Genomic DNA, 14265 nt, shown 5'->3' with positions numbered 1-14265 from the left:
TTCTGTAATTGATATACAGGAAATAAAGAAAAACAATATATTTAACTTCTGCTGGGCTATCTTATGTATTTCTGTTCATAGTGTTTTTTGATTAGCTGTTGATTGTCTTAGTTTTTAGGTATGACAATCATAGCATTTGAAAATAATGACAGGTTCCCCCAACTTCCATTTCCCCCTAAATATTTATACTTTATCTTTTCTTCCCTGATTCTTATATATCATATTTTTTAATCAATTTATTTTATTTGTTAGGTTTTCCAAAACAATGTTAAATAATACTAGCAAAAGCAACCATTCTTTTCATATTCCAAACAGTAATGGGATTTTTTTCAAGTATGACTCTTGCTGTAGTTTCAAGTAGATAAGTTTATCAAGAAAGTTTTCTTCTATTCTTGATTTACTAGGATTAGATTTGTTTTTTTAATGTTTTAATGTTTACTCAAATGGGATTTAGAAATCTATTTAGTTTATTTCCTAACTCTATTAATATAATAATAAAATGTATTAATAAATATCCTAATGTTTAGTTATAGAATGATTGGGAAATTTTTCCCTTTTCTTTTTATGTTTCAAAAGGGTTAAAGTCTTACTGGAACTCACCCATAATCCCACTTGGATTTGGTGCCTTTTGGGCTGGTGGATTTTTGATTATTTTTTCTATTTTTCTCTGGTTATTAGTTTTTTTCCAGATTTCCTACCTCTTTTTGAGTAGATTTTAATAATTTATGTTTTTATAGAGACTTGTCCATTTCATCTAGATTCTAAACTGTATTGGCATCAAGTTGTTCAATCCCATTTGATTTAAAATTTTCCTCGGGCATATTTCCTTTCTCATTCTTAATGTTACTTATGCTTTTCAGTCAGACTTTCCAGTGGTTTCTTTTATAGATATTTTCAAAGACAATGTTTTATTTTATTAATCAAATTCTTTTAAATTATATTTATTTCTCCTTTTGGGGGGTTCATTTGGTAGTTCTTTTTTCTATTTTCCTGTTTTGGATACTTAGTTTATTGATTTTGAACTTTGCTCCCTTGTAAATGCATGCTAAAGCTATAAATTTTTCTCAGAGTACTGCGCTAGCTACATTACATTGGTTTTATATGTTTTTTTTGCATTTATTATTCACTTATAGAGTATCCTTAATGTCTATTAACCCAAGAGTTAGTAAGATGAGTGTTAAAATTTCCAATTAGTTGTTTGTTCTTGTTGTTGCTATCTTTTTGTTATTAATTTCCAGTGATCAAATTTTTAAGACTTTAATTTTTAAGAGCATTTTTCATAGGAAAATTGAGAGGAAGATACAGAGATTTCCCACATACCTCTGCCTGCACACATGCATCATCACCATTATCACCCCTCACCAGAGTGGTACATTTGTTACAACTGATGAACCTACACAGATCCTAACTGTTCAAAGCCCATTTTCTGCATTAATGGTTTACTGTTGGTACTGTACATTCTATGGTTTCGGACAAATGTATAATGACTTGTATCCATCTTTATAGCATCAGAGAATTTTCACTGCCCCCAAAATCATCTGTACTCCACCTATTCATCTCTCTGCCCCCACCCCAACCCTTGGCAACCACTGATCTTTTTACTATTGCTATTTATTGCTTTTTATTATTTCCAGAATGTCACATAGTTGGAATCATGCAATGTGTAGACTTTTCAGATTGGGCTTCTTCCACTTAGTGATATGCATTTAAGGTTCCTACATGTCTTTTCACAACTTGATAACTCATTTTTTTTTTTAGTGATGAATAATATTCCATTGTCTAGATGTACCATAGTTTATTTATCCATTCACCTCCTGAAGGACATCTTGGTTGCTATCAAGTTTGACAAGTTGAATATAGTTGCCATAAACATCTGTGTTCACGTTTTTGTGTTGACATAAGTTTTCAACCCCTTTGGGTAAATACTGAGTGCATTGGATTGTATGGTGAGAATATGTTTAATTTTTAAAAAAGCTGTCAAACTGTCTTCCAAAGTGGCTGTACCATTTTGCATTCCCACCAGCAGTGAATAAGAGTTCCTATTGCTCCACATCCTTGCCAGCAATTGGTATTGTTAGCATTCCATATTCTGACCATTCTAATAACGTATAGTGGTATCTCATTGTTTAAATGTGCATTTCTCTGATGAACTATAATATGGAGCATCTTTTCATAGGCTTATTTCCCATCTTTATATCTTCATTGGTGAGATATCTATTAAGGTCTGTAGCACATTTTAAAATTGGGTTGTGTGTGTTTTTTTATTGTTGAGTTTTAAGAGTTCTTTGTATATTTTGGGTACTAGTCGTTTATCAGAAATGTCTTTTGCCAATATTTTTTCCTGGTCTGTGGCTTATCTTCTCATTTTCTTGACATTGTCTTTCTCAGAACATAAGTTTTAATTTTAATGAAGTCAAACTGATCAATTATTTCTTTCAGGGATAATGCCTTTGGTGTTGTATCTCAGAAGTCATCACCATACCCAAGATTATCTAGGTACTCTACCATGTTATCTTGGAGTTTTATACTTTTGCATTTTACATTAGGCCTGTGATCCATTTTGAGTTAATTTTTATGAAGGATATAACATCTGTGTCCAGATTCAAATTCTTTTTTCCACATGGATGTCCATATGTTCCAGCAGCAACTGTTGAAAAGACTATCTTTCTTTGCTCCATTGTATTGCCTTTTCTCTTTTCTCAAAGATCAGGTGACTATAGTTATGTGGGCCTATTTCTGGGTTGTCCATTCTGTTCCACTGATCTATTTGTATAGTCTTTCACCAATACCACACTGCTTTGATTGCTGTAGCTTTATAGTAAGTCTTGAAGTTGGGTAGTGTCAGTCCTCCAACTTTGTTCTTGTCCTTCAATATTATGTTGGCTATTTTGAGTCTTTTGTCTCTTCATATAAACTTAGAATCATTTTGTCAATAGCCGCAAAAGAACTTGCGGGGATTTTGACAGGGGTTGCACTGAATCTATAGATTGAGTTGGGAAGAATGGCCATCATGACAATATTGAGTCTTCTTATTCATAAACATGGAATATCTCTCCATTTATTGAGCTCTTTGATTTCATTCATCAGAATTTTATGTTTCCCTTATACAGATCTTGTATATATTTTGTTAGATTTATACCTAAGTATTTCATTTTTTGGATCTTAATGTAAATAGTACTGTCTTTAATTTCAAATTCTACTCATTCATTGATAGTATATAGCAAAGTGATTCACTTTTGTACATTAAACTTGTACCCTGTAATTTCTCTATAATTGCTTATTAGTTCCAGTTTTTCTGTTGATTCTTTTGGATTTTCTACACAATCATGTCATCTGTGAACAAAGACACTTTTATTTCTTCCTTTCCAATCTGTATACCTTATATTTTCTTTTCTCATTGCATTAAGTAGGACTTCCAATGCAATGTTGAAAAGGAGTGGTGAGAAGGGACTTCCTTGCTTTTTTCCTGATCTTAGTGAGAAAACGGTGATATAATTATTAATGATTTGGAATTTGTCGAGATTCTTCTTTGTGGATTAATATAAGGTAAATTTTTATAAATGTAATGGATTTGAGGAAAATGGGTTCTTCCTGGGTAAAATAGGTATTTATATTTATAGATACATTTACACATATACATATATGTATACATGTATATATATATATATGTACAGATGCATATAGATCCAGCTTGTTAATCAAATTCTTCAGATAGTTCATTTCCTTCCTCTTTTCAATTGATATAAATCATTATTTCCGTAGAATCATAGCTCTTAGAACTGTAAAGGATCTCAGGGTGCCTGGATGGCTTCGTCGGTTAAGCGTCTGACTTCAACTCAGGTCATGATCTCTGTGGTTTGTGGATTTGAGCTCCATGTCGGGCTCTGTGCTGACGGCTCAGAGCCTGGAGCCTGCTTCCAATTCTGCGTCTCCCTCTCTCTCTGCCCTTCTCCCACTTGTTCTCTCTCTCTCTCTCTCTCTCTGTCTCTCAAAAATAAATAAATGTAAAAATATATATAAAAAAAAAAAAGAACAGTAAGGGATCTCAAAATAATTAGATCCAGGTAAGCAGAGTATTGTTTTCCCATGTTATAGTTGAGACATTGGAGGCACAGGAAGATTAAGTGATTTTCCCAAGGATACACAGCTAATGAATAATAAAATGAGGATTAGAGCCCAGGCCTTTGGAATGAAACTCTAAACAGGATGCATGTCAGGGCGGGTGTCCATTATCCTTCCTGTCTGAAGCCAAACCACCTTAATAATACAGACCAATGCTATATTCAAGAACTGTTGTTACTAATTAGAATGTTGACTGCATATCCAATAAGATGCTTGTTTATGTTTATTAGAGAAGTGGAAGGTGAAATCTTCAAGTTGGAGATGCTACTTGAAGATGTTAAGGAGAAAATTAATAAGGGCAAATATACGTCAGCCGTCTGTCTTCCCGGGAGTTCTCCAATCATCCCTGATGACTTGGCATCCACATCCTCTCCACCCTCAAATGAGGTAATACAGCAACCTACAGCCTAATTTTATGCCAGGAAAAGATGTTTTTTATGCATTTATAGAATCCTAATTCATGAACTCATGAATTCTATTTTAATATCTCATGAAAATTTAACTTTCCAAAGTCCCATGGAACCAGCTTTTAAAAATTAGAAGCTATTTTAAGTGTTGGTTTTTGAAATATCTTAATAGTTTAAGATGTAACAACGCAGTTTAAACTGATGAACCATTGAAAAGCTATTTCTTCTGGATGAATAGCAACATTTTTGTGGATCGTGCCTGGAAGAAATAATTTTTCTTCTTAATAGTTTTATATTCCCTCTTCTACATAAAGAATAACATACTCAGCAGGAAGAACTATTTTCCACGAGTCCACTTCTGCATTTTCCTTCTCTCAAGTTCAATTCTTTTGGATTGTTTACATATGCAAGATGAGGAATTCAAATCAATCACCACCCAGTATTTCTACACTTTTTGTCTTTGTGGCCTCAACTATCAGAACATTCAGACTAAATTAAAATTCTGAGAAACTGAATCATCTGGATAATTGCCTTAAATTGACTCTTTTGTTTCAGACAAAATTTGCCTGTGGCTGACATTCAAAATCTGAATAGGTTTTTGTTAGAGTTAAGAACAAAATGCTGAAGATTATATAAATATTAGCCTTGCCAGAGAAGTGCAGTTGCCCCTTCAAAACAACCTGCCCAGCAAAATTTCATCCATTTATATAACCTTGACACAATGCCTCCCCATCCCAGGCAGAATTCTTTGTTCACACCTCTGTGCCCCCACAGCACTGTGTCTCATTTGTCCCTTGTGCCTTTGTACCTATCTTTTTATCCCAAACATCTGACTAAACGCCTGGTGTAGCATGAATGCTCAGTATAGTAACCTCTGAGCCCTTGTGGATTTAATAGTTTCAACACCTCACAACTGTCTCCAAGGTTCACAGCACTTTATGCCTACAATTCTGAACCTGAACTAGCTTCCAGGTGGTGCGAGGGAGCCCAGGAGTCAGCTTAGCCTTCCGCCCAGCAGCTCCCTCAGGTCTGGGTTTGCTCTTCTTTATTTGGTCCCAAGTTTACAGCACTTGCTGTGAAATAATAACTCTGTAACTTTGTGATAAATAGCCCTGAAAAGAGAGTCTACTGCTAGGATCATTCATTCCTTCATTCATTCAGGTACTTTTCAGGTATCGGGGTAGAACATAAACAAAGCAGGGTCACCTGGATGGCTTAGTTTGTTAAGCGTCTGACTTTGGCTCAGGTCATGATCTCACAGTTCGTGAGTTTGAGACCGGGATCAAGCCCTGTGCTGACAGCATCGAGCCTGGAGCCTGCTTCAGATTTGGTGTCTCCCTCTCTCTCTGCCCTGGCCCCACCCCTGCTCACACTCTGTCTCTCTCAAAAATAAATAAACACTAAAAAAAAAAAGCAGACAAATTACTTGCCTTCAAGATGCTTACATTTCTGTGAGGGACACATACAATAAACAAAATGTGTGGTTACAGAATGTTAAAAGTGCGATGCATTTAACATTATACATTCCTGTGACTCTGAAGCCGAACTGCCTGGGTCTGAGTACTGGCTCTGTCACTCATCACCTTTGTGACCTTGGGAAAGTTACGTAACCCTCTCTGTGCCTCAGTTTCCTCCTCTGTAAAATAAAGATAATAAGATCTGCCCAAGCTTCCAAGTCCTCTTCTGCAAAAAGTCTCTGCAAACTGTAAAGCTCTGAACCAACAGAATTACTGTTTACTTCTCATTATAATTTTGTTATTATTTTAGGCCCACAGAGTTTTAATCCCAGCACTTCCAATTAATTTATAATGAAATAATCTCAAGTGTGGTCCCCAGACCAAGAGCATTAACATCACCTGGCAGCTTGTTAGAAATTGGCATGATGTTACAGTGTCAAGTTAATATAAGTAAAATATGTGAAACAGAGCCTGGCTCATAGAAAGCATACTACCTGGGTGTTAGCTCTCGTGACTATTAAGTAATGGCATGTGACCAAAAGTCACTCACTGTGGGAGGGCAAAGTCACTCGGGAGACATGGTCAGGGAAGGTAAGATTTGAATTGAGTTGGTTGGGAGGGAGGGATGAGAAGGCAGTAGGTAGGTGAGGAGTCTGGGGACAAGGACTCCAGGCAGGATGTGATGGTGCCTTAGGGGTGGGGTGGTGATGCTGGAGCCCTTGGTGCCCTTTCCCATGGGAACTGATTGGAGCCCTTTCCCCTGGGACTGCAACCCTAAAGGCAGTCCCTCTGTGTGGCTCCGTGGATTCCCAAGGAATACTGGGGCCATCCTTTGGAGCCCATGTGGGCATGAGGGGACAAAGGGCACCCCGGGCAGGAGGACCCCCTCCTCCGAGGGGCTTGGCGGCCTGGCCCCACAGCCCTGAGTCCTCAGCCCGCAGGCCCCCCTACCAGCTCCCTCAACACAGCGACAGGCCCCTTCCTTCTCAGACAAGTTCCCAGAGGAAAGAGGGAGAGTGGCCTCATGATGTCCCCATCACACCCTACCTTAGGTTGCTCCTTCCCATTATCCCAGGAATGCTGAAATTAAATTCCCACTGACTCTTAGGCAAATAATCCCCCAAAGTGAGACTCTCACGTAGCCTAAGAACTGATTCTAAAAACTTCCTTAAAAAACAAAAATACCAAAACCCAAAAGACAACAACAACAACACGGAGTAACTAGATCAAATGGCCATAAGGTTGTCCTCTGATTCCAGGGTCATGTCCAGCAGCCCAGTCCTGCTTAGTTCAGTTCATTCGGTTGAATCTCTGACCATAACCAGTGTTACTTACTGAATGTGGCTCTGAAACTGGCATTGTTGAGATCACATGGCTCTTATACTAACATCTTGGGTGTTAGTGCTGGAGACAGCTGCTGGTATTGCTAATGTTTCCCACTCTCTCAGCACTCAGGAAACACCAGTCTGAGGCACCTGTTCTAGATCAGGGCTTCTCCAACTGCAGTGAATCTAGGAATCGTCTGCAAATCTTACTGGATGCAGGCTTGATTCAGTGGGTCTGGGGTGAGCCTGCAATTCTATAGTTCTAACAAGCTCCCAGGTGATGCCAATACTTCTGGTCTGGGGACCACACCTTGAGAGTATTTCTTTTCTTTTTTTAAAAAAATTTTTAATGTTATTTATTTTTGAGAGAGAGAGAATAGAGTGTGAGTGGGGGAGAGGCAGAGAGAGAGAGACACACACACACACACAGAATCCGAAGCAGGCTCCAGGCTCTGAGCTGTCAGCACGGAGCCCATGAACCATGAGATCATGACCTGAGCCAAAGTCTGATACTTAACCAACTGAGCCACCCAGGCACCCTGAGAGTATTTCATTATGAATGAATTGGGAGTACTGGGATTAAATAAACCCCCTGGGTCTAAAATGATAATGACAAAACTATAATAAGCAGTAAACAGTAATAGTTCTGGTGGTTCAAAGCTCCACAGTTTGTGAAGACTAGGCAGAAGAAGAGTTGGAAACTTAAGAAGGTAAGATTTGCCCAGGACAAATATCACGGGACACTGGATCCCCCAGTTCAGGTGGGGGGCACCTGCCTACATTCTGCTCATGTAAATCTGCCTTAAATGTGAAGTGCAGGGCAACCCCTGTAGGCCTAAAAGTGAGAATTGATCAAAGAAAACACAGGGAAAATCCTTTATTTTTTAATTATAAAAATGATTCATGCTTGCTGCAAAAAAAAAAAAAAAAATTAGAAGGTAGAAAAAAAGTATAAAGAAGAACATTTTAAGAAAGAAAAAGCATAGCTAATATATTAGTATCTGCCCAGTCTCTTTTCTTCTCTGCATACACATATACATTTTTGCAAAAATGAGATCATACTGTATGTATTGGTGTTTTATAGATGTTTTTTAATGTTTATTTATTTATTTTGAGGGGGGTGGGGTAGGGGAGGGGCAGAGAGAGGGAGAGAGAGAATACCAAGCAGGCTCCACACTGGCAGCACAGAGTCCGATGCAGGGTTTGATCCCATGAACCGTGAGATCCTGACCTGATCTCAGGTCATTGAGAGTCAAATGCTTAACTGACTGAGCCACCCAGTCAGGCTATACATATAGTTGCCCCATACGTATTGTTTTATGATGCTTTTTTTTCATTTAACATTCTATTGTGGGCATCTCAACAATCACTTAGAATAAATCTATAGCTTCATTTTTAAGGATTCCATTGTATTTCATTATACTAATTCATTTAACCAGTCCCTTGTTGATGGACATTCAGGTTTTTTCCAGTTCTTTGATATGGTAAACACTGCTTCAGTAACATCATTTTATATGCAAGCTTTTGGCCATACTTGATATTTCCTTAAAATAAAAACCTAGGAGTGCAGTTAATGGTTCAAGAGGCACAGAGTGCAAATTCTGATAAGCTGGCCCTTAGCAAGGTGGTATCTGTCCAGCTGTGCACGGGAAAGGAGATGTGTTCACCTGAGTGCACCCTGGGTATTTTTTTCCAACCTCTGCTAAAGTGATAAGTGAAACCAGTTTCTCATTGTTTTCATCTCTATTTCTTTGACTATTTATGAAATTTAACTCATTTTCATGTTTCTTGGCCATTTGACAACATCAACATTTTAACTAATATTTGCAAAACTGAAACCGCAGCCACTTTTTTTTAAGGCAGACATATTGAAAAATATTAAGAACCAATAATGTTCAATATTGAGATTTTTATTACACAAAGTGCTCTGACAAATGCACAAAGGAGTAGTAAAATTATGGTTAATAACACAAACATATGGGTAAAGGTTCAAATCCCCGCTCTGCCACTTACACCCTGTGTGACCTTGCCAGGTTGCTTAAATCCTCTGAGCCTCAGATGATTAAAAATGGGCATTAAAATGGGCACGTTTCAGGATGGTGGGAAGGAACAAAGGAGGCTGTATGAGAAGCACGTGACCCAATGAGTGATCAACAAATGGTTGTTTTTATTAATAGGGAGACACTGAAACCCTCCAAAAAATTAATGGACAAAGGATACGAACTAGAAGTCACAAGTAGGAAACACAGCCAATAAATAAGCACATGGGAAAATGTTTATCTCCTTTAATAATAGAGGAAATGCTAATTAACACAAGGTGCCACCTTCCCCCTCTTGAAATTACCAAAAACATTTTCAAGGATAATTCCTGATGCAGAGGAAGGTGTGGTCAAACTGAGCTGCCCACATTTTGGCGGTTGTGTAATTCTTACCACGTTTGTGGAAAGCAATTTGGCAATGTGTATCATCATGCAAACATGTTCACAACCTTTGACCTAGACATTTCCTAAGGAAGTAATTCAAAATATGGAAAAAGCTACCTGTACAATGATGCTTATGCCAGCATTGTTTATAATGGCGAGAAGAGCACGGTTTCTGTTTACATAAAGGGTAAAACCATAGTAAAAAAATACACACGGGGCACGGGGGTGGGGGCGGCGTCAGGCCTTTTCGGTGAAGTAGTGTAATTTCTCTGTGTTAAAAAGGGACATATAGACACTTTAAGCCTCTAAGTGATTTCTAAATCTCATTTTAATTCAGTTTAATGCATTTCTTTGGAAAAGCTTTTAAACCTCTACTAACAGTGGTCAGATTGATGGATTTAAGTATCTTCTTAAATCTGTTCATCCCCTGGTGGAGCTTGGGGTCATTTGAAACTAAGGAAAGAAAAAAAGGGGGTGCAGGGGAAGTATTCTCTCATCTGTAAGCTAGATTTTCAAATGTTTGGAGAAGGAAAGAAACCAAGCCAGTGTTGCAGCCTTCTTTCTCTGAGCCCCAGGCCATTACAACACAGACCCCATCGAGGGAGTGAGAAATCAGAACTGAAGGAATCCTGGAGTGGTGAGTTTGGCTGCCTCTGTGTGTGAGCAGCGGAGGGATGAGTCACTTCCTCAGTCACATCCACATCTGTCTGTGCTTTGTGGTGCAGGAGAACCCCAACAACACCTCAGGAAGGCCCAGTCGTGCAGAGACAGCCAGTCCAAGCTGTGCCTGTAGCCACCTGGTCTTTGAATGGTGAGGGCTTCTCACTGCTAAATTCCCAGGGTGGGTGGGAGCCGGTGCTGGTATAATAGCTCCAGTGAGAGTGGGCGTCAACTACTGGAACAGGTGCCAGAAGCCACTGGCCAAGTTACAGAATCACAGATGTCAGGGCTGGGCATGCCCAGCCTCCCTCCTGATTCACAAACCCTTCTAGCAGTGGCTCGAGTGAGGAGAGCATCAGAGTCACTGGGGAGATTTTTTGATCATGCACATGCCTCAACCTCACCTAGTATATCAGACTCACCAGGGCTGGAGCCCTAGTAGGAATACTTTTAAATCTGCTCAAGATTCTCCTAAGTTCCCTTGGTTAAGAATCAGGGCTTTGGAACACGAAGGGTGGTTTGTCCTGTAGGCTGCATTTGAACATTATCCACACGGGAGATTATTGGGCACCATTATATAGCAACTTCTCATGATGAGTGAAAATCTTCCCTGTCCTCCTCTCTGTCCCCAGTCCCACTGGAAATAAGCCTAATCCCATGTATAGGGGTTTACTTCTCCCCATTCTTCAGCAAGAAATCTGGAGGTTACAAGCTGTAATTGTGCAAAAAAAAAAAAAAAAAAAAAGCTATAGATGTAAAATCCTAAGGAGAAATCCTTTGTGTTCTTAAAACTTTCTTTGGCTCAACTGTTAGGCCATATGGATTCAAAATCCTTTATTTGAAGCTTCTATCAGTTAGTGAGAGGCACCAACTCCAAGCTCAGGAGGCACTGTGGACTTCTGCCAAAGCTTGGCTAATTTACCTTCCAAAGGTCAAGAGTCAAGGAGGGAGGAGCAACCATTCCTTGTGGTTTAGCAACCACTATTACATGCACATAATAAGCTCTAATAGAAGCAGATGACAAGGTCTGAAGTTAGAAAGCATTCCGCCACGGGAATGGGCACTTGTCATAAGTGTTCTACTGAGTTTCCGCCCCCTGAAAAAGGAAACAGCATGCTGTTTGTGCTAAATATGACCATGCGTCATCTGGTGTGGACCATTATTTTAACTGACATGCCAGTCATCAGCTTTGACCCTCCTTTTAAATATAGGAGGCAATAGTGATGCCTACTCCCTGAGTCACCACAGGCCCACTATTTTTATTTATTGAGTTAAACCTAGGTTTTGGGATTTTTTTTTAGATTTTATTAAGTATAATAAAGAGAGTTTGACATTTAAAAAACACTCTGATGAATGATCCAAGGTACTAAATGTTTGTCTTTCAAATTCCTAGTCTAGAACTTCAGATACTCTTTACATACTAATTGTAAAGAGTATTGGCTCAATACTCTTGGCATTGGCATTGGCTTAAGGACCAACGTCCCAGACTAAATTTTCTGTTTTATCACGGACAAGAGGGAAGGAAAAACACAACCAAGTGCAAAATCAGATCTAACAATGCATCTAACGCTGGGGTGTGAAGTGGAGATACACATGATTTATAAATTGAAATCTTGGTAAACTACCTAATACTCCGAGGAATTAATTGAACAAAGGGCTATATATACTCTTTGCTCTTCTAAAAGATTTGATATCTCTCAGACAAGACATGTGCTTTATGAAGCTAGCTGGCCTTTGAGGGATATTTTTATATATATGCAGATCAATGGTCTATATGCTACATATAAAATGCAAATCCCTTTGTGTTATGTCTGATGCAGGATTTGGGATTTAAGAGTCCACTTTAGCTACTCAGTCTTCTTGGAAAACTGTCTTCTCAAGTAGAATTGCCCTTAGCTCTTATGATTGGCAAGAAGATTTTAAGCGCACAAAGAAGTTTAAAAGAGGCAGAAAAAGAAAGTCATGTGTTAGACTGAACTCACTTGAAAGAGATCCAAGTTTTCCACTTTGGAGAGCAGATGTTCAAATGCCCCGAAGGGGGAGGGTGGAGACAGAAAATGAGGTGTGAGAAAATATGTGACTCAGGAGGAGAGCATGTTTTTCCAAGGAGAGGGGAAGGGCCCAGCTCAGTAGCCCCCAACCCCACCAACTCCAGAGCACAGTGGCTCTCTCCACGGAAGGCAGGCCTAGGCATAGGCCTAGGCATAGCTGGGTGTGCTGCATTTGCCAAGCAACTCCTAAGGCTCTCACCCCATCCTCGAGGGGATCAGCCTCATTTCTCACCAGCCACGTGCAGCAGATCTTGGGCACAGTGCCTTCCACACTAAGAATGAGCCACTTTCCCGGAGGGGCTATTACCATATCGCTGGGGCTGAGCAAGGGCTTTGTTAAGAATTGTGATTAACTAGAATTCCTTTGAAGGGGTTAGGATTTCTGTGAAGAAGGCAGGCAGAAGCTACAGCCAAGTCAGAGGGTGTCCTGGTAACTTACAATTGTAAGGCATCTTTCTGATGCCCCCTGGTGGCCTTGTACAGCTAAAGTTAACCCTACATGCTCCCTTAGCTTTTAGCCCCATACACACCGGACAAAATCCACCTTGCTGGGCTTTTTAGATACATTCAGCTTATACTTATGGAGCCAAAGCCACGGGACCTAGTACTGCCATGTGGCACATCTTCTTCCCCTGATAAGAAGTGAATTTGAGGGGTGCCTGGGTAGCTCAGTCGGTTCAGTGTCTAACTCTTGATTTGGCTCTGGTCATGATCTCAGTTTGTGAGATCGAGCCCCATGTTAGGCACGGCACTGAGCGTAGAGCCTGCTTAAGATTCTCTCTCTCTCTCTCTCTCTCTCTCTCTCTTTCCCTCTCCCCTACTCATATGCGCACTCTCTCACTAAAATTAAAAAAAAAATCATTTAAAAAGAATTGAATTTGAGACATGAGTATGAAGAAAACTCCAAATATAATTCCATACTTCAAATTTCTATATTGCATATGTGTACATGATAATTAGATATTATCCTCTGGGGAACAAACCAGATTTACTTTCAACATCTGGTAGACCTGTTCTTACCAGGCCAAGTTGTCGCTGGGTGCAGTTTCTTACAGGGAAGCTCTCAGAAAGGCAGGCAGAAGGGATCTCTGTGTGGAGGACAACATGCCACGCCCGCATCATCCCAGTCTCTGATACAAGAAATTTAACATTTCAGTTTTACCGATACTCTCACGATCTCTATTAGATGTTAATAAAATAAATAAATAAATAAATAAATAATAAATAAAAAAATAAAAAAGAAGAAGTATGTTAAATGTTTATTGGATCTTATGCATCTTTTTTTAGGAAGGAAAATATGGAGAAAAAAGGGCACAGAAGGCCCAGCTGTGGAAGGTGTCCCACTGCCCTTCAAGAAAAGGCACTGCATGCAGACTCAATTCTCGGTAAGTTAAGGGGCCTGGTGCTGTGGGTGCTCTGTCTTCAAGGTCCCTCTCCAGGGGTCTGCCCACTGCAGGCAGACCATCTGCCACACCAAATAGCATTACCCAGATTAGGGTGTTACACGTTGTGTTTTTTTGCAAACCGTAAAAAATTAACAATTAAATAGATTCAAACAGATCAAGTGTGGTCAGAGAGTGCGAAAGTGCCCACCCACCTCTGTTTGTGCGGGAGCCACAGGACTCCATGCACTCAGTCGTGCAGTGGCCTCAGTTCTATGTGTCATCCTTGCAGCACGACCCATAATCTGCACCTGGTGAGCTCACAGGACGTGGGAGAGTTGCTGCCGACTTGTCCATAACATTTCTCAGAAGCAAAGAAAATGAGAGCTGGGAGGGGACCTGGAGAGCACCAGGGCATAGAATTCAATGATTTTTAGT

The 14265-nt window shown here is 39.6% G+C and overlaps 1 protein-coding gene and 1 long non-coding RNA gene across 8 annotated transcripts in view; one reads left to right on the top strand and one right to left on the bottom strand.

The window, feature by feature from the left end:
* Positions 1-14265, top strand: part of AKNAD1 (AKNA domain containing 1) — a 37981-nt gene that overhangs the window by 12713 nt on the left and 11003 nt on the right. For 5 of the 6 annotated variants that reach the window (XM_006934956.5, XM_019837540.3, XM_019837538.3 and 2 more), the window contains exons 6-8: positions 4353-4509; positions 10460-10545; positions 13733-13830. In XM_006934956.5, coding sequence (XP_006935018.1) covers positions 4353-4509; positions 10460-10545; positions 13733-13830 — 341 coding nt within the window. The remainder of the gene's footprint in view (positions 1-4352; positions 4510-10459; positions 10546-13732; positions 13831-14265) is intronic. The other variant, XM_045033246.1, reaches the window with a different exon arrangement.
* Positions 1-14265, bottom strand: part of LOC102901721 — a 28054-nt gene that overhangs the window by 11733 nt on the left and 2056 nt on the right. The window contains exons 3-4 of one of the 2 annotated variants that reach the window (XR_002744631.2): positions 14043-14226; positions 13466-13575 (exon numbers count right to left, since the gene is read on the bottom strand). This is a non-coding gene — a long non-coding RNA (uncharacterized LOC102901721). Of the gene's footprint in view, positions 1-13335; positions 13576-14042; positions 14227-14265 lie in introns of those variants that run through there. The other variant, XR_002161145.2, reaches the window with a different exon arrangement.

Source organism: Felis catus, chromosome C1, assembly GCF_018350175.1.
Source record: "Felis catus isolate Fca126 chromosome C1, F.catus_Fca126_mat1.0, whole genome shotgun sequence".
Taxonomy (NCBI): Eukaryota; Metazoa; Chordata; class Mammalia; order Carnivora; family Felidae; genus Felis; species Felis catus.
This window is presented reverse-complemented; position numbering and strand designations above follow the sequence as displayed.